Below are 25,207 nucleotides of genomic sequence, written 5' to 3' on the forward strand. Positions count from 1 at the left end.
GGACGCAGGTTTGAGCCCTGGTCTGGGAAGACCCCACATGCCACGGAGCAACAAAGCCTGTGCGCCACAACTACTGAGCCTGTGCTCTAGGGCCCGTGTGCCACAGCTACTGAGCCCAAGTGTCATAATTACTGAAGCTTGCGTGCCTAGAGCCAGCTCTCTGCAACAAGAGAAGCCTCCGCAATGAGAGGCCCCCGCTCGCCGCAACTAAAGAAAGCCCGCGGGCAGCAACAAAGACCCAACACAGCCAAAAATAAAATAAATAAATAAATTTATTAAAAAAAAAAAAGAAAGCTCTACTGCTTTCTGCTCTCCCACTTATTAGCTTGGTGACATCGCTGGCATGTTACTAACCCCATCTTGTGCCTCATTTTCCTCATCTGTAATGTGGGGATAATAGTACCGCCTCACAAACTCATAAGCTCATCACTGAGTGCCCCAAAGTGATCATTAACATTGAAATCCAACTTAATTACTTAGTTCATATAACACAGCTAGAAGAGACAAGTTATATTATAGCATCACTGGGTTTATAATAATATATAAGTAAATCAGAGCCACACCAGGGAGCACAAGAAGTTGGATTTATTGTTTCTGACAACTGCATAGCAACTTTTAGTTTGTTCATATTCCCAGCATCACAAATCTGAAATACAATTTTGCTCCTCAATTACAAACATATACTCTGAAAAGTGATTAGGTAGCTTTTAAAAAATCATCATTATTCATTTAAGAGAGAGTATCTTAAAAATCTTTGCCAAGCAAGATAGTAGCTTTACCTTTATAAATCTCTGCATAAAATGAAAAACAAATCAAGGCATACAAATTTCATTTTGTTCTGTTTTTAAATACCATCCTTTGTTTCCCTTAAAAGATTTTGATCTATTCATTCAAAAGTATTCTGAAGCTCTACTGCCTGTTTAAGACAGAATGAAGGCATTTTAGAGCATCTGAACTAAGCACTGTCTTGACTGAACCGAAGCAGGAACTCAATCAGGGTCCTCGTGGGCCTCCCAGCCATGCCTTTGCGCAGATAAGGAACCTCATCTTTGTTGGTCATCACACCTGCTATGTCTAAATGCGCCCACTTAGGATGAGTCACGAATTCTTTCAGAAACGCTGCAGCCGTACATGCTCCTGCAGATCTGAAGGGGAAGACAATAATCAACATTTAACCCCATGTAAATGTGCACTGAACATTCTATTAAGATCCTCCATTCTTGCTAAGTGGCTTCTATGGCCAGAGAGCAAAGTCAAGCTAATGAGACCTCTTAAGATGTTAACACAGAAATCACTTTCAGGATTTTCAGACATAGCTTTAAGCATAAATTCTTTTTCCTATGGTAATGACCATATTTGCATCTCATTCCCTTACCATTTGCTTAAAATGACCTTTAGATTTGAAAACATGCAAGATTTTGAGAACCAGTTGGGAAATACCTTGAAAATAAAAGACAGAAATTAGTGCTTACAAGCACTACATCAAAAGAAAATTGGACAGCTAAACCTTTTGTGAAAGAGGATTAAACTGAAAATGGTCTTTCTGGCAACCAATGATGACTGTAAACATGTACTTTTATAGCTTATTTTACATACCTGTATTTTCCAATGTTATTAACATCAGCAAGTTGGCAATCTACAACCTGTCTTGTGTAATGTTCAAAGAGAGGCATCCTCCAGACACGGTCTCCCGTTTCAATGCTGGCCTAAAGAACAAATAGGTATGCTGGTTGGCAGAGTAGATGAAGCAGGTTCTGACCTGTTACTCTAAAACATGATGCAATAGAACAGATTGCAAAATTATTTCAGTTAGTTAAAAGGTTTACTTAAGAATTATAAAAGAAGCCAGGAATGTTGTAAAAGAGTCCCGCAAATTTGTAGGGCATTTGCTAGAATCGTCAAACTAATACTATGGGTCTCAGTTTAAATGAATAAGCTGGTAACCTGTAGCACAGACAGGCTTTGCTGGTTTGATTTGGCCAGATCTCCTAAGATAACGTGACCTCATTAATTCATGTAATCATTTACACATTCATTCATCCATCCATCCATCCATCACCTACTGAACTGCTGAGCACCAAGGTGTTGGGGATATAAAGACACTTAATAACTGAGCCATCAAAGGGCCCACAGGCTAGTAGGAGAAACGGATAAAGGTTGTTTTAATACACTGTGGTCAAAGGTGAGAGCCAAAAGTGAAAAGTCAGGAAGCAGCAATGTAAGCTGCTGTTTTGAGACTTGAGTAGTTATCAGATGAACCCACCAAGGGTTGAAAGCAACTGCCTCCAGGACAAGAGGCTGTAGGCTGTATAGACTGCTGGCTGTTATTTCAGTGTTTATGTACATATAACTTTAATTTTTTAAAGAAAATTAAATTAAAAAAAAAATCAAAACCAACAACGACGTTGTGGACAGTAGCGAGGGACACTGGACACTTTGTGCCTGGCACAGAAGAGAGGCCCCACAGCCTACCTGGAAGGAGACAAGGGGGCTGAGCTTCTCCCTGAGGCTGGGGACGGTAGAGGGGGGCTTCACAAATGGTGAGATGACAGAGGTGAAAGGGAAGCAGTTTAGGGTGGAAGGGCAGTTTAGGACCTTAAACCACATCAAGAATGTATTCAGGGACATTTTGTATTTGTTTCTGATGGCACATAGTAAGCTCGCATTAATTACTTGTTGAAAGAATGAGGTGCCAGATGGAGCTGTTTCATAGCCAAGCGGGATGCACAGGGGCTGGGCCGCAGGAGAGATGGGAGCTCAGCAGAGAGGTGCCAGCTGAAGCCAGGGGAGTCGACGGGCTTTCCGGTGAGGACCATGCAGAGTCAGAACATGTGGCCCGGGACTGAAGGCAACCAAAGGGGCAGACAAAGGAAAAAGCTGGCCAAGGAGGCTGAAACAGAAGTCAGCGAGGAAGGAAACCAGAAAAGATTATCGTGGAAGCCAAGAGCAGGGTGTCACCAAGACGCCAGAGGTACACGCTGCCTCTGGACAAGCTAAAGGAGGCTAACAGAGTGGCGTCGCTGGGCAAAGCTGATGGCAGCGAGAGCGGGGGGCGGGTGGTGGTGACGGGAAACTGGAAGAGGCTGCTGTGAAAGCGCTGGGAGGAGGCACAGAGCACAGCTGCAGAAGTCGTCCTTCTCACCACCCGCGAAGGGACAAGGGACGCGGGTGAGCCCTACCTACATGCTCCCCTACTTGACTCATGACCCGTATTCCTTAAAAGGCCATTCCTTCTTCTACAAAGCTGTCCTTGTAACCTTTTCTACATCAGGGATATTTTAAAGTTATTTTCACTTCATTCTGAAGCTGCTGGAGGAGAAGAGGAATATAGCATCATACCCATAATTTTGGAACATTTATAGAAAACCACACTGAATCGAGTTTATTGAATTTTCATTTCAAAGGCAAATCTACAACATAAAAATCACTTTAATGAAGAAATATAGCATTCTAAGGCTGGAGTAATTAAATCATCTCCATAATCTAGGTCTGTGTTATTCTTACCTCAAATAGTTTGTTCCACAGCCAGGAAGAATTGGTAAAGACCCCAGTGGCACCAGACCCCAAAGCTACGTCCATGGCACCTGCAAGACACAGCACTTCAGGTCAGCGTTCAGTCTCTTCCGGCGAGACAGGTTTCTCTGCTGCTATGCAGACCAAAACTTTAGCCATTACCCTATTTTAATGTCTCCCTCATTTTAGAAAATAGATGATGTTGGGAAATCCTTGCTGTATATATTTAATATCTTTCTAGTTTCTCAAGCTAGAATTCACCTTCAATTATTAAGGAAAATGAAAAAAAAGCAAACATCAAATATCACCAATAATCTCATCCCAGGGATAACCACTACATATTTTTAATATTTCTTTCCAGATTTCTTCTAAACTTAAAAAAGAAACATAATTAAGACCATACTGTACATGTCCAATACGTGCTCTTCCTCTTATGCTTTAAACGTTTATTCTTTTATAAACAAGTTCATTAAAAGTATTCTTAATGACTTTAAAAGCCCGCTGGGTAGAGGTACGGACGTACCTCGTTTTATTGCACTTTGCTTTACTGCATTTTGCAGATACTGCATTTTTCACAAATTGAAGGTTTGTGGCAACCCTGTGTCAAGTAAGCCTATCAGAGCCATTTTTCCAACAGCATTTGGTCACTTCGCGTCTCTGTGTCACATTTTGGTAATTCTTGCAATGTTTGATACTTTTTCATTATTTGTTATGGTGATCTGTGATCAGTCTTCTTTGATGTTACTACTGTGACTCGCAGAAGGCTTAAATGATGGTTAATTAGCCTTTTTCAGCAATAAAGTATTTTTAAATTAAGGTATGTACATTGTGTTTTTAAACATAATGCTACTGCATGCATAACAGACTACAGTGTAGTGTAAACGTAACGGTGACCCATATGTAAAAACCTGTGATTCCACATGACATTTGGGCAACTCTGTTTGGGTCCTTGTCCCTTGGGGTTTTGTTACTCTACCTCCCAATTATATCTCAAACCGATTCACTTCCCTTCACCATGACCGCTACCACCATCATCTACCACTGGACTATGGTAATACTTCAAAAAAACAAACAAAAAAACCTTATTGTCAAAAACTTCAAATATACACAAAGCAAAGAGAGTAATGTAATGGACATACAAGCAAGCACCCATTAACCACCACAAACAATTATCAAATCACGGGCAAACTTGTTTCACCTATACTCTCAGACCTGACACATTATTCTGAAGCTAAACGCAGACACTCATCCTTAACACACACACTTACACATCCACCGGAGTCAACAACCAAACACTGTTCACTAGCCCACCTAGACTGCCAGCGTCTCCTCGGCCCTTCTCCCTTGCACTCAGCACGCTGCCGGCCAGGGACCCTTTCACAGGGCAAATGTGATCCCACAGTCTCCACTCTTAGCTTCCTGCTGCACTTGGCTCCAGACTAAATCCCGCAACAGGCCAAGGCCAGTGGGGGGCTGGTGCCTATCAGCATACGGGTCCCGAAAGTCCCCACCCAGCCACGCTCTGCTCCTCTCGGCCCCATTCACCGCTGCCCACACACACACACACACCTCTAGAGATGCCTTCACTCTCCCCACTTAACGCCGCCTCCTTCAGATCCCAGCTCAAGCAGCACTTCTCAGACAAGATGCCTGACATCTCAGACCTGTCAAATCCCCAGATGCACAGGCTCTCACGGACTCCTTTTCTCACAGCTCCTCTGTGCTGGTCAGTGTGAGGATCTGCTGACTGCCACGCCCCATGGGATGCAGGCCTCACCTCTGTCCTGACCCACCTCTGTATCCCCAGCCATCTGAAGGGATTAAACACAGGCCGACTGTGTCAACAATCATTCATGGCATCCCCTATATCCCAGATACTACGATGGTTGCTGGTTACTCACTGCCTATGGTCTGTCTATATGATTGCGGAGATACACACTCATTAATACTTTACTTTTCAAGCTAGTGGCTTTTTCCATACTTATTCACTTGTCCTCAAAACATCCCTATCAGCCCTGTAAGAGTCTTGCATCAGTGTGTGAATTTCTCAAAGAGAAGATGAGCACTGACTGCAAACAAGAATGTGATGTGATATCCGCTCTTAAAGGAAGAGAAAATGGGAGACATAAATATTTAATGTGATCCAACAGGGATCATGGCTCTAGAGATGATTTCATTACATACTTCAGAAAATAATCTATTTTCTACATAATTACAGAACTAGTACCACCACCAATTTCAGAATTACCATTATCGGGGGCATACCTTCCATTTTCTTTTACAAGGTACTTTTGAAGCTGTATACTGAGGTGCTAACTCATCAGTGTTACCAGAATTTCTCAGAGTATGGAAGGAACATCAAAGCTCCAAGGAAGGTGCTGATGTCACCACTCTCGTTCCATCCTACATCACAGGCATTAAGAAAATGAGAGGTACCATGACTGAATGGCACCCCCTGAGCAGCCGCTGCCCCTACAGTCTGCTACAGGCCTACCCTTTAAAGGTCAATAACATCTGTCCAGTGTCTACCAGGCACAACAACCTGTATCACCTTATTTAACTTTCACAGGCACCCCTCCTGCCAGTGACGTGCTATTATACCCCTTTTACAGACGAGACAACTGAGACATTGTCAAAGTCACGTGCTATTAAGAGGCAGGACAAATTATTTTCTCCTTCTAAAGACTACGTTCCTCCTCCTGCTATGAACTTGGGGTTGAAAACTGTTTCTCATCCTCCCCCTTTGAATCCCAGCTCCTGGAACTCAAGAAGGGGCTCAGTAAGTTATTTAGGGAACTAAAATGAGCCATCAACAGCCTTCAGCAAGGACAACGGCTGGGGTGATTTGAAGGCTCCCCCATCAGGTTGCCCTTAGTTACCTGCAACCAACTTTCCCACCTTCTCACACCCTCAGGCTTGGAAAAAAAAAGGGGGTGGAGGGCTGTGATTCCTCATTTACAGAAAGGGTGTACTATCACCCACCTCAGCACTGCCCCTCAAACACCAGCCCCAGAACCTCTGTTGTTCAGCTTAAAATGTTTGCTGAACTGAAAAGGGAGACAAAAGACCATAAAAATACTATAATGCCAGCTTGAAAAAAGGATTCTTAGCATATAAATCTGTGGACTATTGTTAGAAACACATAAAAAAGAAACATGAACTGATTTCTCTTAAAGTAAAGGCTCACGTGACCAGGGGAAGAATTAAAACCAAAGGATAAAAAATGATCTGAATTTTAATCTTAAAAAAGATGGAGACGGAGTGAATTCCTAAAAAGAGAACTGTTGGATAAAGATTATGAACACTGGGTTTCTGCAATAAAGCAATGCCCACTGTCGTCCCTTTAGGCATTTACTCCTACTCTACAGAGCCGGTGGTGTTGCCTGCCGCGTGCAGGCGCCGCATTAAAGAGGCTTTCCAGAAACTCCTTCCAGTCTTCACAACTCTGCGAGACAAACAGACTTGTCCCCAGGTACTGATGCTCGGGGGTGTCAGGGAATCAGCCAAGGCTGGCGGACTAGGAAGTAGCACAGCTGGGAGCCACCCCTGGGTTGGCCTTAAAGCCAGCAAGCTTCACACAACACATTACATGGCCCCGCCTCTGCTACATGAGGACCTTGCCACCTCCATCCCCAGTGTTTTTATTTCTGTATAACCTCAAGTACAAAAGTTCCAAAAACACTTAGGGGGCATTAGATGCGTTATGATTAATAAAAATAACTACTGATTTTGGAATTTATCACTAATCTTTTCAGACCTGTATCAAACAGCAATCGTAACAGAAAATATCGCTTAGTATCATTCATAGACGTCGTCGCTGTGGATGGAATGACCTGACCCTCTTGTTATTTCTTTATTTAAAGGTACAGCCTGGGATGTTTCAAAACAACAAGGCTAATATTCGAAGCAGTTTACAACTGCAGAACAATTCCTCTGGTGAAAGATATTTGAATGCAAATGGAGCGAGCCAGGTTTCAGCAAAATAATGCCCTGAGTACAATGTGTGCACTCGATGCCAACAAATGAGACTTTCTTCAAACAAAAGCAGGAAAAGCACGTTGTCTGACCTGTCAAGGTGGCGGCATTGATGATGACCTTTGGGTTAAAAGTGTGTGCGTAGCAGAGCGCATCAGCCAGGATGAGTCTTCCCTCAGCATCAGTGTTATCCACCTGCAAAGAGGAAGGTCAAAAGAAAAAAAAAGGGTAAGATGATACAAATAATGAACATAAAATCTAGACACAGCTATGTTCAATTTAAAAGAAAACGCTGGTGTGACGTTTGTCATCGAGTATCAAAACCATTAGAACGGGAATAGTATATTTACTCTGAAGAGCAAATGTAATTTAATAATCCCTGTATCAGAGCTGATAACCAAATGCTGATGACTTTGGAGGCTGAAATAAAGAGAAATGTCTGGTTCACTCTACCATTAAGTTTATAACAGGAAGGGAAAAAAATATCAAGATTTCTGAAAACAAAAAGGCTAAAGAGTTTAAGAAAGATACATCGAAGCAGCAGCCTGGATCTCCAGACCGGAGAACTCTTGCAAGTTCAGCAACTTCATATATATTATATCCTTTTCTTTTAAATAGAGGCTCAGTCGTTATGGGCAGTGTGTGTGTACATGCATACACGTGCCCAGCGGACGACCTGCTGCCACATCCCCAGATGCAGCACCCATGATGCAGAATGCGTTTTCCACTCGAATGAGTTGCTAAATGGAAAAAGTTATCACGTCGAAGGTACATCTAGAAAACAGCCTGCACTTTTACTGCTTTTCCCTGTTCTGCAGGGTTGGCTGCAAATTCGTGGTAATTTGTGTGTACAGCATTCAGGAAGTAGGAGGAATAGTAAGGTAGGAAAAACAATCTTAAAGTTCCCATGAAGAAGTACTTTTGACTGCATGAAAAGCTACTCATAATAAAGGCACTGCCCTTCCCTACATAGAGCCAGTGCTCTGCACCCATTCAAGATGTGTTGATGTGGCTGTGCTGGGAGTCCTTCAGAAAGAGCAGAACTCAGAGGCTGTGTCTTCCACCTACAAACCTGTATGGTCTTCCCATTTTTGGCTCTAACAACATCCCCAGGCTTGTTGGCCTTCCCGCTGGGCATATTTTCACAAAGAGGGGCCAAACCTGACAAAAAAAGAATATATGAAGAAACATGGAGTGTGCTAGGTCCAAATACACCACCCATGGAACCTAGGTCATCAGCGGGCCCTCAACAGATGCCAGTCACAGACACCACTTCGACCAAGTGATCGAGTTTAGCATCACCAGTGACCCAGGTGACATTACACGCACCAGCAACAGGAAATACATGTCATTCTCTCCAAAGAAGTCTAACCTGATTCTATTGTGAAGAAATAACCAAATAAATCCGAACTGTAGGACATGGCAAGACGACCTTGAACCTTTAAAAACTGCCAGTGTCATGAAAGAAAAAAAAGGGGGGCAGGAATAGGCTCTAGATTAAAGAAAACTAAAGAGCCACGGTGACCACACGCAAGGGGTGATCCTTGAGCGGCTCCAAGATTTCAAAAACAAATAGAAATAAATAAATGTGTGTGTATAGACACACATATAAAACAAACATTTTTTTGACAACTGGGCAGTTTGAATTTGGTTACTGTATCAATCCCTGGAAATGATATTGTCATTACACAGAATGCCCTTGTTCTTAGGAGACACAAGCAGAAGTATTCAGGGGTGACGTGTCGTGATGTCTGAGACTCACTTTCAAACAGCTCAGCAAAAATGGAGGAGGAGAGGGAGGGGGCATATCAGACAGACCCAGGCTGCAGTCCTCCCTTCCCATGCAGTGGAAGTGACACTGCGCAAGTCATTCGACCTCAGTCCCCGCTCCCAGCTCCCCCTGACACATGGCAAACCCCCAGCATTGTGTCTGGCATCCTGCACTACAAAAATCGCCTGCGTACTGAGCACTTTTTCTGTCCCAGGCATTTTCTGCATGTCGAGGCACTTAATCAGCCACAACCCTATGAGGTAATCACTACCCTGACTACTGACTGAGCATTTTCCATTGGAGTTAACCGCAAACTTGACATTATGTGCCCCTGACTGCTAACCACTTTTTGCAGAAGTAAAATCAATTCTAGTTACAGCCCACAACGCAGAATACATTTAACTCTGCCAGTTCAGACAAGATAACACCTATCTCAGCTAAAGAAACATCTTCCACTCGATGAAAACCTATTTAAAAACCATTTCTTGATCTTTTCAGATTAGAGGAAACCATGTTTGTTGTCTCTGTTCTACCATTTGACAGGATCCCAGAAGCTCTCCAAGACACCCTCCCTCTCCCGCGCACCTATGACGTTGATGGGCAGGTCGAGCTTGGCGGCAGACACGATGGCTGAACAGATAGTGGCGGCTCCTCCCATGTCAGCCCTCATGAGGTCCATGTTTGCAGCCGCCTTGATGGAGATGCCACCACTGGGGGGGAAAGGACAATGTACCATGTTAATAGCAAAGAAGGGGGCCAGGACCATTTCCCTAAAAAGAACGTGTAAGCTGAGGGTAAACTACCACATACAAACGCCAAGAAATTTCCAAATTGGGAATCAATGATTTCAGCATTTAAGAAGATAATATTGTGGTTTTTATAAAAGACAAAATAATTCCAGAAATACAGGTGGGTATGTTAGCTCATTTTATTTCTGTATGAATGAAATTTAAGCAGTGCCACTGGAAACATTACTACATCATGCAGTCAACACTGCTCAAATCCCATCTGAACTCCTGACACCTAGGTAGATTTGTCTTTTCAGCAAATTTTATAAATTGATCAACTTATTGAACCTGAACGTCACAAGCTGTTGGGGAAAGCTGACAAGCTCACAGAAGACCGGGAGGATCCCTTTCAACTCCTAGGAAGACACGAGAGAACTCGTTCTGACACCCCCAAGGTGTGCTAGATCCTGCAGACAGCAAAATACAACCCAGGCACGAGGAAGATGCTAGCCCAAAGCCTCGAGACAGTGCCCAAACACAAGAGCTGAGAAAGGTTTTAATTACCAAGAAACCCAAGCCACTGCCCCAAACAGACCTCTTGAACTAACTAGTGACTTTTCTGCTTCCGGTTTATAAGAATCCAGAGCCACTGGCTCTGCAGGCCGGGCAATGAGCCAGGGGTTTCTACTCTGAGTTCTAATTGGATTCTGCTGCTGACTTGCCTTGGTGAGAGAGTCAACTCCTTGCTCTGACATCTGCTCACCTTAGAAATCAGGTCCTAATTCTCATTCACCTCCAAGGCACTTGATATTTAAACCTATTTTTTTTAATTTATTTATTTTATTTATTTATTTTTGGCTGCACTGGGTCTTTGTTGCTGTGCGTGGGCTTTCTCTAGTTGCGGTGAGCAGGGGCTACTCTTCGTTGTGGTGCGCAGGCTTCTCATTGCGGTGGCTTCTCTTGTTGTGGAGCATGGGCTCTAGCAGTGTGGGTTTCAGTAGTTGTGGCTCGCGGGCTCTAGAGCGCAGGCTCAGTAGCTGTGACGCACAGGCTTAGTTGTTCCACGGCATGTGGGATCTTCCCGGACCAGGGCTTGCACCCGTGTCCCCTGCATTGGCAGGTGGATTCTTTTTTTTTTTTTTTTTTTGGCGGTACGCAGGCCTCTCACTGTTGTGGCCTCTCCCGTTGCAGAGCACAGGCTCCGGACGCGCAGGCTCAGCGGCCATGGCTCACGGGCGCAGCCACTCCGAGGCATGTGGGATCTTCCCGGACCGGGGCACGAACCCGCGTCCCCTGCATTGGCAGGCAGACTCTCAACCACTGCGCCACCAGGGAAGCCCGGCAGGTGGATTCTTAACCACTGTGACACCAGGGAAGCCCTGCACTTGATATTTAGATGGCTGTCATTTACACCTAGAATTAAAGATTATCCACTGGCTCAGAATAAGAAAAGAAGTACACTCCTGGTCCAAGAAGTCCAGACATAACCCCATGGGGGCAAGGAGAGCAAGCTGGTGCATGAGGTTGTCCTTCTATCTACTTCTAGGCCACTTCTGTTCAGGGGGTTCCACTCTGTGTATAGGACTATCATTCTAAATAACCACTAGTCAAAGGTCAGCAGTTATCTCTGCTCACCTTTTAGATTCCCCTCCAATCCATCCATTTCTTTTCTCCTGCATCCATCCAAGTTGAGGCTACCACCATCAGTCATTCAGATGTTTCCCTGGCTCCTATATATATTCAGATGTCCCTATAGCAGTCTTACCCCTTCACTTCATTACCCATACAACTACCAAACTTTTACAAATAGATGAAAAAAACAAAACAAAACAAACAAAAGAACCTCAATGCTTTTTATAAGCATACACAAAAATTCAAAATGGATCACAGTCTTAAAAGCTAAAACCATAGACTTGTCAAAGAAAACACAGACTTGGCATAGGCAATAATTTCTTAAACAGGGCAAAAAAAGTATGAACTATAAAATTAAAAACTGATAATTATACCTCATTAAAATTAAAAACTGCTCTTCGAAAGGCACCACTTCAAAAAATGAAAAGGCAAGCCTCACAGTGGAAAAAAAAATATTTTCAACGCATCTGTCTGAAAAAATGACTTGTATCTAGAATATATTTTTTAAAAACTTAAAACTCAGTAAGACAAACACTCCTATAATAAAGGGCAAAAGATCTGGACACTTCATGAAAGAGGATGTACCAATGGCTAATAAGCACATAAAAAATGCTAAACATCATTAGTCAGAGAAATGCAAAGTAAACCTCAAAGAAATACACTACACACTCCCTGAGTGGCTAGAACTAGAAAGACGGACACCATAAAACGCTGGGGAGGATGGAGAACAACTAGAACCTTGTACACTGGTGGTGGGAATGCAAAATGGTATAAGAACCTTGGAAAACTTTGGTAGTTTCTTATAAAGTTAAACATGCAGTTATTACACAACTCAACTCTCCTTTCCTGGGTGTTTAACTAAGAGAAAGATAAACATATATGCACATAAAGGCTTCTAATGATGCTGGCTTTATTACTAATAACTCAAAACTGGAACAACCCAAATTTCCCTCAGCAATGACTGGATAAACAAATTTTGGTATTTCCATACAACGGAATATGACTCAGTGATATAAAGGAACAGATTACTGATATCACCACAACATCGTTAAATCTCAAAGATAATATGCTGAGAAAGAGGCCAGGCATAAAAGATTCCACATAAATGAATTTCTGGAAGAGGCAAAACTAATCTACAATAACAGAAAGATGACTGGTTGTCTGAGGTGGGGTAGGGGAGAGGATGACTGCAAAAGAGCATCCCCCAAAATTCCCCAAGGGAGTTTTTGGGGTGTCAGGGAAATGTTCTGTTTTCATGACAGAGGTGGTTTGCTGCATGGGTGCACACGGTTGTTAAGCTCATTGAACTGAACACGTAATGGGTGGACTTTACTGTATGTGTAACTCTCACGTCATTCTTTCCCTCTGCTAGACACCCCTCAGTTACTTCCAACTGTTCAAAGTCCAAAATCTAACCAGGCCCAGAACAACCCAGCTTCTGCCTATCTCTCCAGCTGTGCCTCGTCCCTTCCCCCAGTCACGTTCTGTCACGGCCACTCTGGCATGCTTTCAGTACCAGGAATTTCCCCTCTTCCTTCCCACCCGCAGCCTCCACCGGGCTCTTTCCCTGCCCTACTCCCCGCAGAACTAACTCCCTTATCCTTCACATCTTAAGCTAAAACTGTCATTCCTTCTAGGAAGCCTTCTCTAAACCCAGAAGACTAGGACAGGCCTCCTTGCTTCATATTACCATAGCAAAAAATTCAAGTAGATTTAAATGAACAATAAACTTCACCCTAAGCATAAATGTTTCAATTAAGATATTAGCCCGTGATAGTATAAAACCATCACAATTAGCAAGATGTTTAAAAACAACTTTCATTCTCTTATTTTTATCTGCTGTAGTGTTCTATTTATTTTTATTTTATTTTTTTATTTTTTTGGTTGCATCACGCGGCTTATGGAATCTTGGTTCCCCAACCGGGGGTCGAACCCAGGCCCCAGCAGTGCAAGCGCCAAGTACTAACCACTGGACCGCCAGGGAATTCCCTGCTGTAGTGTTTTATAATACACACTTTAATACAACAGTATATGCATGTGACATAAATAAATATGTGTATTTTGAGTGGTATGAGCTCGAATCTTTTACTGATGGGCTACATAACGAAGATTGTTTGGAGACCAATGCTTTAAAGGAGAGAACGTGAACCAGTGGATGGAAAACACAGGAGGCATTACAATCTGCTAGTACAAGGAAGACCAGCCTGGAGGCCAGATCTGCCCAGGACAGAGGCATCACAGTGCCTAGAAACACTCCTGTAAGGGTGGGATTCACTCATTCACGTTTCAGATGGAGTTTCTGAATGGGTGCAAAAACACACTAGGGGACACCAAGATTTTATGATCTCTAGCAGCATTTTCCAAAGCAGTTTCTATGAACCTTGATTTCCTGAGATAAACGTTCCCTTCAAAAGGAAATTAAGATGTCAACTATATTTATATTTCAATTAAAAAAAAGGAAATTTAGAAAATGCTGTATTTTATACCCCCAAGAAGTCCTGTAGTTGAAACAAAACAAAATAAAAAACAATTTGTTTTATCTAACCTAGTTTTTTGATCAAGTAATCCTTTTCAAGTCTCACATTTAATTAGCAACCCAGAAACTAGTATTCAGTAGCAAATGCTTTCCATGGGAAATACTGACTCAGATCATCTTTTCGAACTCAGCTTCTCCCTGGTTGAAATAACCAGAGACAGCTTCCAATTCTAAGGAACACTTATGGTTTAAGGAGGTTAATGAAAGCTAGACTGGTCAGCAAAAAAAGTAATCTCAAGTAAGCAAAGGGAAGACAGCATGATCTACTTGGAAAGCTGCCTCACCATTATCTACTTGGAAATCCTTAATATCCACACAGGAGAATCAAAGTGCATGATGGAAATATTTTAAGACATTTTAAACACACAGCTGAGTTTGACTTCCCATTCTATTAGTTATGGGGCTTTGAACAAATTATTTAACCTGAGTCATGGTTTCCTTACCTGAAGATGTCTGCAATGCCTAGCTCCTAGGCGTAAGATCAGGGCTAATATATGTAAAATGCCTAGTAGAGCCTCTGACACACAGTAGGTGTTTTGTAAGTGGCAGCCTAATATATTTAAAGTTACACATAAGATCTGACCAAACACCATGCTTCTGAACCAAATTACACACCAAATAATACAATGGCATACAAAGCATTCACCAAAATACAAAGCATGGATGCAGTAAAGAAGTACCTGTCAAAGGTAATCCCCTTCCCAACAAACACCAAGGGAGGTTCACTTGCATTGGGGCTGCCTTTGTAGTGAATTTCCAGGAAGACGGGAGGCTCTTCGGACCCTTTGGCCACACTGAGGAATGATCCCATTTCCTGTTCCTCAATCCAAGGCTTGGGTCTACAGAGCAGAAAAGGGAAAAAGTAAATACATGTTGCTATCTCCATTTCAATAACTTAGAATAGCTCATCCGTGTGTAAAAAAGTATAACATACAAGCTCTTAATACAGACACGTTAATGCTTCAATTATCACCTCCTATCTGCTTTCTGTATATTCTTGGGAGAGTCACTTGATTCTGAGTCTGTTTCCTCATCTATAAAATGAGATCAATGACACCTCCATCAAAAGATTAGCTGTAGAATTACTAAGAGAATTCATGTATGGTATGCAATACAACGTCAGGTAATAGTGCATAGTCAATAAACAAGTATTACTTGATTTTTTCCCCCAAGCCACTCACGTATTTCTAAAGTTTTAATTTAAAGATGAAATTAGCAAGGCTCTGAGACCATAAAGGGTGCTCAAAGGTAGCTGAGGAGTCCGCGGATTTATTTTTGGTACTTCTGAAAAAGACAAAGCAATAGCCAACCAACCAATCAACAAACAAAGAACCAACAAAACTACACTCCACTGATTAAACTACCTATTTCTTTGCTTTTACAGAATTGCTGGAATTCCATCTTTTTAATGTTGTCACACTATTTCTCACAGTTTGAGATGTCTGATTGAAGTGGGAAAACTAGTTATTACTTAATAAACATGGGATCAATGGGGATAATTTAATGGGAATAGTCCTTAGTGCCAACCAGAAGACAGATGCCACATCGCTATTCCTCCTAGGCTGGAGGCCCAAAAGGGCTTTGTATTGCTTTCTGGCCACAGTAACTAGGCCAGGGGAGAAATCCTACCCTGCTACAGACAGACCAGAAACAACCTCATTCAAGGAACACTCCTCCCGCACCTGCCTAGACACTTGTTGAAACTATTAATCTAGGACGTCATTGTAGAGAGAGGGCCACCCAACTTCAGAGGGAAAAGAATATAAAAATGGAAGGTATGACGATTAAAAAAAAAACGCTTCAAAAGAAGCGAGGCCATATAACGTGGGCACTTTTATTCACAAACCCAGGACTTGATGTTTTATTAAAGTCCTGCCCTTCTGGAAGTACAGTCTGTATTTCTTTGATTTACACCCACCTACGCTAGAGCGCGTTTGACGCAGCTGCCTCGGTTTAAGGGCTACATTCCGCCTGCCTGACCTGCCTCATCTCTGGCCGACTTCCCTTTGCTCCACCTCAAGCCATGCAGTTTCCCAAGGCCACTGCATAGGTACTCCTGCCCCGCTCTCCTGTCTGTTCACTTCTAAGCCACCTCCCTGACTCTGCTTAGGCACCACTTTTGTTGGCAAGCCGTTTCGACTCTTCCACAATCCTCCCCTGGCTCTCTGCCCCTGTAGCATCCCCTGCACAGCCATTTCCCTGCCTATTCCTTCCTGCAAGGTCCTCAGTTGTCTGAGGACAAGAACCACCGCCACGCACCTTTGTATGCTAAGTTCCCAGGCACACAGGAGGTGCCCTTACCGACAATGTGAGGCCACACAGCCACAGTCTGCTGACACAACATAGCTCTGGTGTCTCCCTAAATAAATCAAGGAATAGTCTTTACCGAGACACCTTTGTAGAGACTAAACATTGCTACAGAATATATAGCAACCATTCCAGCAATTTTATCAAGCTCCAAAACTATGTCTTCTATACGTTATACATTTCCTTCGCTCTATCTAGACCACAGGGGTTTTCCTGAAAAATGCGAACTCTACTCACAACTAAATAGTGAAGAATCCTTTTAAATGGAAGTGCCCTTGAGAAGCAACTTTGACAGTAAAGGATTCTTTAGGTAAAGCAAATATCTGTGGATTTACTTTAATCATAAATCCCCAAATACTCAGACTTGGTTTGCTTAAAGGGTTACGGGGAGCCTGGAGGGGCAGCCTTTTACATCCAACAGCCTGGCTGCTGACAACGAACCTGAGGACGGTCTGGGAACACCAGTTCTGGTTATTTGATCTAGCTAACGGAATCTACCAGGTAGAGATTCTCATTCTATGCCAAGGAGGCGTGCTCTGTTCTTCACTTACGTCAAAAAGAGAAAAGACAGAAAGGATTCACCGAAACAAAATACAATCTGCACACTCCTCAAAAAGGTTAGGAGTTAACCATCCAATCCAATACTTCAACTCCTAGGCACATGCCCGAGAGATAGGAAAACATACGTCCACATAAAACCTTATATACAAATGCTCACAACAGCATTATTCAGAGTCCAAAAGGTATAAACAACCCATATGTCCATGAACTGATGGCCAGGGGGAGAGGGAAATGAGGAGTGACTGTTAATGGGTACAAGGTTCCTTTCACGGGGTAATGATCATGATCTAAAATTAGCTGTGGTGGTGGTAGCACAACTCTGTGAATATACTAGAAATTACTGAATTGCGTACTTTACATGAGTGAATTGTACATTACATGAATTATATTTCAATAAAGCTGCTACAAAACACACACACATGTGCAGTGTGCAGTCACAACACTCTCAAAATCAAAGCAAGATATGATGGGAGAGACCTCAAACTGAGCCCTTACCCCCACTTGTATGTGGCTGCTGGTGGGTGACCTCACCTCTCTAGTCTCAAGTTAATTCTCCGAATAGTGAGAGAGCTGGATTTTAGGATCTCTGAGGCACCGTCTGGCTCTAGCCATAAGAGTCTATGACATAATCCTGAATTACCTGATGTGGACATCTGTTTTACTACTAGCACTTTTGAGATTCTTCTCGATAATTTCCGCAAATTTGGTTGGCGTCATCTCATTGGCAGGCGTCTCCATCAAGTGGCGCGCCAGGTTCTGCCCAGAAGCAAAGAGGACTCCCCTTTGCCAGGCCTCCTGATCCCCACTGGCAAAAGCAAGCACAAGGTCATCGTCAGACAGCCTCTCCAGAACACTCACCACAGCCCAGCTAGGAGGGCTCCTGCCGAAGACAACAAGTGAAACGTGATGCACACAGGGATCCGGATTTATTCTTTGTGATCTGATCCAGGGGGGCAGCTGTTATGGTTTATGAAGTGTTGGAAAACACGACCCCCACTGAGCTGAGCTAGAGGAAACCTAGAATCCTCACCTCACCTGTTGGCCTGAGGGACCTCTGGAGCCCTCAATCTACCCCCCAAATCTGATGGCAGAGGCTTCCACAGAAAGGCCTCTTTTACACTCCTCCAGGGTGTGACTACAGAGCAAGCTCCCCTTGCTCAGTCCTGCCGGGGAACTGAAGGCCTCCCGCCTTCTCCCTGCCTGGGTCGGGACCCTGAACTCCAACCCACCAGAGGGCAGGGCAGGCTTCAGAAGACAAAGGACGTGGGTGAGCTCTCCACGACCCTGGCTCTTCTCGTGCACAACAGGAATTGACACGGCGCATGGACAGGCAGAACACCACTCATCACTTACGGAGTTCACCATGTGACACACCCTTGATGGGTTCTGTCTTGTGATCGTAAAAGCCCCATGAAATCCGAGCCACAACTCTACTCAACCAATGAGGAAAATGAAGCAGAGAGAGACTTCAGTCACTTCCAGCCAGGAAGTGGGAGGCAGATTCAAAGCCAGGCTGACTGGTCGCAGGGCCCTCATTCTTACCCACTACCTCACAGCTGCCAACCACCGGGAGGGACCCCCGCTGTCCTCCCAGCACCGTCTCCTGAGGGTCCCACACTGTCTGCTCCTGAACACAGAATAGGGCTGGAGTGTAGTTGGTGCTCAATAAATCTGCTCAAAGATGAGTCTCCCCACTAGACTAGGAGGGCAAGGGCCGGATCCCTGCATCTGCGTATCTCTGGCGTTTAGTACAGGGCCCGCAGGCACTGGGTAGATGGAAATGATCTGCATCAAAACCTGCTGGGACCCGTCTGTCATCTTGTTCCCTCCCTCCTCAGGGAGCCAACCAGTTATGGTTTCCTAGGAACCAGCAAGCACGGAGGGGTCTAGAGAGTCAGGGGGGAAACACACACAGGACGAAAGCCAGGAGCAGAATGGAGGCACAGTCACCAAACTCCTAAAATGGCTAAGGCCATGGGAGAGCCACAGACAAGCTGCACGGCAGTGCTCAATGCTAAATGGCAGGTAGCTCATGTCCAAAAGGCCCTGCCATCAGCACGCAGGGAATGGGCCTGGTCCTGGTTTTGTTCCATCACCTTCCATGGAGCTTCACTGACACGGCCACCTTCTTTTTCTGCTTCAGGTCGTCATACTCATAGAGCCCAAGCATCGCTCCTTCCGCAGCCGCCTGGGCATCTCCGCAGGGGTCCACCTCCACGGACGAGATCTCCAGGTCCTGAACCTGTCTGCACCCCGCTTCACAGGGACAGAGGAACCAGAAAACCTGAGTCAGTCAGGGACACCTCTGAGGGCAGAAGGCAGAGGCCTGGGGTGGGGTCCTGAGAAAACATCAGAATTGGAGTTCAAATCCTGGCCCTGACACTTGACTTTTCTGAGCCTCCACTTCCCCTTCTGTAGAGTGAGGACAAGCACACACCTCACAGAGGGTGGGAGGACAGACTGATGGATAAAATGACTAGTCTAGCACCTCACAAAGCGGGCCCTCAAGAAGTGGCTGCTATTACTAGTATCACTTCTGAAACACTAGGGTTTCCTCATGAAGCGTCCCAATCGCCAGGAGCTTGCCACATTAAAAATGACATAGAAGGGCTTCCCTAGGGGCACAGTGGTTGAGAGTCCGCCTGCCAATGCATGGGACATGGGTTCCAGCCCTGGTCCGGGAAGATCCCACATGCCGCGGAGCAACTAAGCCTGTGCGCCACAACTACTGAGCCTGCGCTCTACAGCCCGCGAGCTACAACTACTGAAGCCCGCGTGCGTGCTCCACAACAAGAGAAGCCAGCGCAGTGAGAAGCCGCGCACCACAACGAAGAGTAGCGCCCACATGCCACAACTAGAGAAAGCCTGTGCGCAGCAACAAAGACCCAGCACAGCCAAAAATAAATTAAAAATAAATAAATAAAAATAATAAAATAAAATAAAATTTGGGCAACATGAGGGCTGCATTCCAAAAAAGGAAAAAATCACCCACCAGGACTTTCTGGCAAAACAGAGCTCTAAGGCCGATACTGCAAGAGGGAACAAGTGGTCCTGAAACCCCCAGACACAAGCTAAAGAAATATAAAAATAAAATTCCACAAGCTAACATTTTGTATCTAAAGTAAAGCCAAGCATGTTAGGTAAGGGAAACTGAATATCTGTTCAGAGTTATTTATGTGAACGTGAGGGGATAGTGATGGAAAGAGGGGAGACATAATCTGACCGAGTGATCCTTAGGAATCTTTACCAACATTAAAATTCAAAAGTTAAAGAACCTGCTGCAGCGGCCCTGATGTTCTCCTTGCCTCCGTGCCAGTTTTCCTGTTCGTCGACTCCGGCCGTCCTTTTGCCAAGGCCAACCACCACCACGCTGGGGAAGTCCTGTTCCAAAAGATACATGAGATCAGCTGCTTTACGTCTTTAAAGCATCCACTTCCAGCACGAAATGGCACAGGAGCTTGCACACAACCCCCTAAAGCGCTGCACGGGACAAAACCCTCCACGAAGTTTGCTTGTTTTATTTTTGTAAGCCCTGTTATCTTGGTTAAATTTTATAACTGTGTGTTGCAAAGGGAGAGCGAGGATAATCCTGCAAATAACTCTGCTGTGTAAGACAGGGCCACTGAACCAAGAAAGCCTGCAGACTGAGGAATACAAGAGATGCGGTACTTTTTGACAACAACTCGCCTCTTTACAATGTTAACCAATACCTGCGGCTTAATCCTGGGATAAAACGAACACATAATCCGATACAAAATTTTCTGCCTGACTGGTCAGCCACAGTACTTGGCACATATAGGTGCTAACTCAGGGTTTGCCACATAAACCTTATTTTCACCTCCTACCTCATGCAGACCATAAAAGGTTCGGGTTTTGCCTGCCTTCAGGGGTGGTCCAGATCTGCAACAAGAAGAAACAGTTGTTTTAAAAATTATAGTTTGCTCTGCTCCATTAAAAAGTGACATAAACAAACCTTTAGCATTATTACAGTATGCTCTGATGCCTCTGCAAATTTGCTACACTTATGTTTTTATCAGATACAGAATTCTCTCAGGCCAGATTTCTCAGATGCAGCACTTCTAATTCTATCTCAAAAACTTCCAGATTAGATTTAATGCCAACTACAGAAAGCGATGCCATGGATGGGTAATGGAGGGGAGAGCTGAGCACTGGATGGAGGCTGACCTCAATCTTAAACCTCATAAAAGACGCCAGACACCAACCTAAGTGGCTGACTTGACGGCAGTGTGTTCAACCTGGACGTTTTTTGTGATTTATCTACAGATGGGATACCGGGCAATTTAAAAACAAAGCAGGTGGCAACGCACAATTACAGCCTGAGGACCGCATGCCCTGGTACCTCACAGTCAGGAAGGCCAGGCTGTTCTGTACTCATACAGGTTAGCTTTGGGGTTAATGAACTAATCAAGGCAGCTGAAAGAGCTGCCTACTGGTGAAGGACTGGTATAAATTGACAGGCGATGCAAATTCTGTCATTCAATAATTAGACAATTACTCTAATTATTAGACTACACCTATCAGATGCTAATAGACTATCTGTAATCCAAATAATATACAGTTGCAGTGGCCTATGCTGTCACCTCTGTGTCTGTTAAACGTGGCCGGCAGCTCAGAAGGACTTGGAAACCCCAATGCTTCCCTACCTTCCCCAGACCCTGGCTAATCCAAGAGTGGTTAGAATCTCAGGCCCCACCCAGATTTACTGAACTGGAATGTGCATTCTAACTACACCCCCAGGCGATTCACATGTCATTTAAGATCTGAGAAGCCCTTGAAACTCAACGCTTGCAGCCTCCTCAGCCTATTCTGAACCAGCCCAGGCTGTTCCCCACAAGTGAAGGGGAGTTAAAGAGGTAGAGAGATGGAAGGTGGGAAGGGGGTGGGGAGAAACAAACCGGAGCCAGGAGGGTGGGCTGAGGAAATATGGTACTTTCCAGATCCTGCTGGGTCAGCCTCTCACATAAGTCTGTGGTTTGGTTGAAGCAGCCTGACTTCCCAGAACTGTGGACCCACCCAATACTGAACCTGAAGTACCAATGTGCATTCCACAGACACATACTTCCACTGAGAAGATCCCAGCCAGTGTATTTCCGTGCATTTTCATCTACTAATGATAAAGCACCGAAAAGATATTCTCTTTCACTTTCAGGGCATTTTAAAAACTGGAACCCACAGATGAATACTTACATGTTCAAGATTTCTCTCAGCTTTCCAGACACCAATTTATTAAAATTCTCTCCTGCGCTTGTAAACTGGGGCACATCATCTTCTTTTTCTTTGCTATAGACTCCTAAAACAAGGCCCTGAAAACAAGAGAAAAGGTGAATACAATTAGAGTAGATCCCTGAGAGGGACTCAAGGGTTCCCAAATTCCAGAAAGGGCTAATCATTTCAACAAAACCGTGTCCCCCTCAAGGACAGAAGAACAAGGCCAAAACAGCAGCAGGTGCTGGGCAGTCAGCTACAATCACATCCTGCCTAAATGTTTCAAACTCCTGCCGATGCAAGAGCGCAATTACTACCTGTCTTGGTCTTGATGGTCCCTCCCAAGAGCTTTCACAACATCGAGGGCTTCCTTCACTTTCAAATAAAGAAGAGCAGAAAGGTGCTTTAAGAAAACAATTCCATTTGTAACGAAGTCAGATCTGGAAGGGGTTCTTCAGAACATGCCACCCCAAAATATGCCACTCTGGCATATTGATTACTTTGAGGTGCAGGCAGCTGAGAAAAAGCAGATGCAGGAAGGGCTCTCTGACCGCCCCCCCCCCCCCCCCACCTATCTAAAAGCTGGTCATAAAATTTCCCATGAGAACGCTTCTCTCCCTGTACCAGGAAGAGAACATTCTTATCACCATAGACTGGGAGTCAACACCAAACAAACCTACTAAAATAACCCTTATCCTCCCTTTGTTTCCCCCATATATTTCCCTGTCTCTCAACTTAATGCCCCCAGGCTCCTCTGCCTTATCACATCCCCACAATTTCCCCATCTCTGTTTAAAAAGGTATATAAGCTTTCGGGCCTATAGGATTCTTCGGGTCTTCATTTCCCTTTTGAAGATTCCCATGTACACATAAAAATATGAAATAAAACTTGTATGCCTTTCTCCTGTTAATCTGTTTTATGTCCATTTCATTCTTAGGTGCAGCCCTAGAACCTTGGAGAGTAGAAGTAAGTTTTTCCTCCCCTACAAGCTTCAAATGCAAATCTGCAATACTCTGGGAGGTCATTCCAATAAAGTCAATGGCTGTACTTGCCAATACTAACAAGTACTCTGGCCAACTCATAGGCTGGAAGAAAGGAAAAGGATGTACCTTCACCGGGAGGGTGAGGCCAGAGCATTCTGTCCAGCACTTAGTCGCTTATCCTTTCATCTCCTTAAGCTCCAGGCCCCAAACATGTGAAATAAGGAAGTAAACCTAGGAATCACTATTTGCCTTTGCACAGCAATTTATGACTTTAAAAATGTGTTCTGACTTAGGGCACCTCTGTGAGGTGGAAAGAACAAGCAGTCTTCTTCGCATCTGATGGATAAGAAAACTGAAACCTGGTTTGACATACTAGCCCGTGTGCAACAGAACTGGTCAAGAATCCGGATGCCTTCCCTCAGGTCCTCTGTCCTTTCTACAGAATCACACTGGTACTTAGACCAAATCATGTCCTGTCCTTTCCATCAAAGAAAATAGGCTTCCTCGGGGTTGGTAACCTTCCCAGGTTCTAACTTACCCAGACTGCCCACTGTCTGGGATTCCAGGGAACCAAGTAGGGAACTGATCAGACAGAACACGGATGTTACCTGAGTAGGATCTATTTCCATAGTGTTGAACAGACTAGGGGACAAGCTTCTGGTCCCTCGGCCATCTGTGATTCAGGGAGAGGCCTGAGCTCAAGTCCCATCTAGAACACTCCTAGCCAGGCACAGTCTTTCTGGTCCTCAAGCGTGACTCCCACACATGTGCTCCTTCCGCCAAGCTGTTCCCCTTTTCCAGATCCCCCACGACCGAACAGTGACCCTCTTCACAATGTTTTGGAGCTCAGTTAGATGGAGGAGGCACTTCTTCTGCAGGACACTTCTAATCTCACGAACAGATGGGTCTCCCTGCAAAGCCCTTTTCCCTAGAGAGACATTTTTCTCTAGAAACCCTTCTAGTCAGTTTACTCCCTGAGAGCCTGTGTCTTCCTGGCCTTTAACTTCAGCGGGGGAGGGAGGACTTGGTGTGGAAGCCGGGGCCAGTGATTGGCCGACTCTGGGACCCTAGAGGGCATTTCACCTCACCAAACTTGGGCATCCTCCTAGCTAAGGTGGGAACAATCCTGGCGCCGTCCTTCCCTGGGTTACTGAGAGGACTAAACAAAATAATGAAATAAGGGCACGGCACAGAGTGGGAGCTCAGGAAACGGGAGCTACGGCTATCATTCCCTCGCGCGCAGAGTTCGGGTCCTAGCACTTTCAAGCAAGAGAAGGAAGAGCGCATCCTCGGCACTAGCCGGCTGGAGAATACTGGGGGGTCTGCAGCCCCGCGCAGCCCGCTGCCAACGCCGAGCTCCGCAAAGACACGAAACGTTTCTTTCTAGCCAATGTCTGTAACTCGGCTCAGAAGCCCGGAACAACGCGGCCCTGACCTGACCCGAAGTCCCCGTGGCCCGCGGGCAAGACTCGCGGCGGCCCCGGAGCGAGCCGCGGCCTCTCACCTTCGTCATGTCTGCGGCGGCTGGACCGGGTCCCCAGAAACGCTTCACGCTCAGATGTCGGACGGCGAGTCTCGCGGCAGCCGGAAGAGGCAGCAAGAACATCTTTTCGGCTCGGCCCCCCCCCGCACCGCCCTCCACCGAGCACGTGGCGCAAGGAGGGCGAGTGCGCGCCTGGGAGCCCAGCTTTCCGGGTTGGGGGGGTAAGAGGGGGTAGGTGGGCGGAGGGCGCGCGCCTAGGGGGCGGGGAAGGTGCCAGGGGGCGTGCCGGGCGTGCGCCAGGGGCGTGGCGGGAGGGCGTCGGGGGCGGGGTCTGTCGGGTGAGGGCCAGCGCGGGCGCGGTAGGGCTTGGGCGCGGACGAGCATGCGTGCGCCCAAGGGGCGGGGCGGGCCGACTGGGCGGTACTGGGATAGACGCGAGACTGTGGTGGGCGCTCAGGGCGTGCAAGTGCGGACTGAGACGAAGAGGCGGGG

The 25,207-nt window shown here is 45.2% G+C and overlaps 1 protein-coding gene across 1 annotated transcript; it reads right to left on the bottom strand.

Annotated features, from left to right (window-relative positions):
* Positions 1-567: 567 nt before the first annotated feature.
* On the bottom strand, positions 568-24,937 carry LAP3 (leucine aminopeptidase 3). The gene is made up of 13 exons (XM_029235954.1): positions 24,737-24,937; positions 22,232-22,347; positions 20,869-20,923; positions 20,299-20,404; positions 19,120-19,279; positions 17,664-17,828; positions 14,836-14,994; positions 9,845-9,969; positions 8,561-8,649; positions 7,581-7,683; positions 3,505-3,584; positions 1,597-1,706; positions 568-1,145 (listed from the first exon to the last, which is right to left on the bottom strand). Exons 1-13 carry the CDS (start codon positions 24,836-24,838, stop codon positions 956-958), a joined length of 1,560 nt encoding a protein of 519 aa, XP_029091787.1. The 5' UTR covers positions 24,839-24,937; the 3' UTR covers positions 568-955.
* Positions 24,938-25,207: the final 270 nt, after the last annotated feature.

Source organism: Monodon monoceros, unplaced genomic scaffold (genome assembly GCF_005190385.1).
Source record: "Monodon monoceros isolate NGI ecotype Baffin Bay Population unplaced genomic scaffold, NGI_Narwhal_1 Super_Scaffold_20, whole genome shotgun sequence".
In the NCBI taxonomy this organism is placed as follows: Eukaryota; Metazoa; Chordata; class Mammalia; order Artiodactyla; family Monodontidae; genus Monodon; species Monodon monoceros.

Coding starts and splice junctions, on each gene's coding strand:
- LAP3 (XM_029235954.1), bottom strand. CDS start 24,838: ATGTTCTTGCTGCCTCTTCCGGCTGCCGCGAGACTCGCCGTCCGACAT. Junction 7,684..8,560: donor AAAATGGGAAGACCATACAG/GTTTGTAGGTGG, acceptor TCCTCTTTGCAG/GTGGATAACACTGATGCTGA. Junction 3,585..7,580: donor CAATGCCGCCACCTTGACAG/GTCAGACAACGT, acceptor TGTGTCTTGCAG/GTGCCATGGACGTAGCTTTG.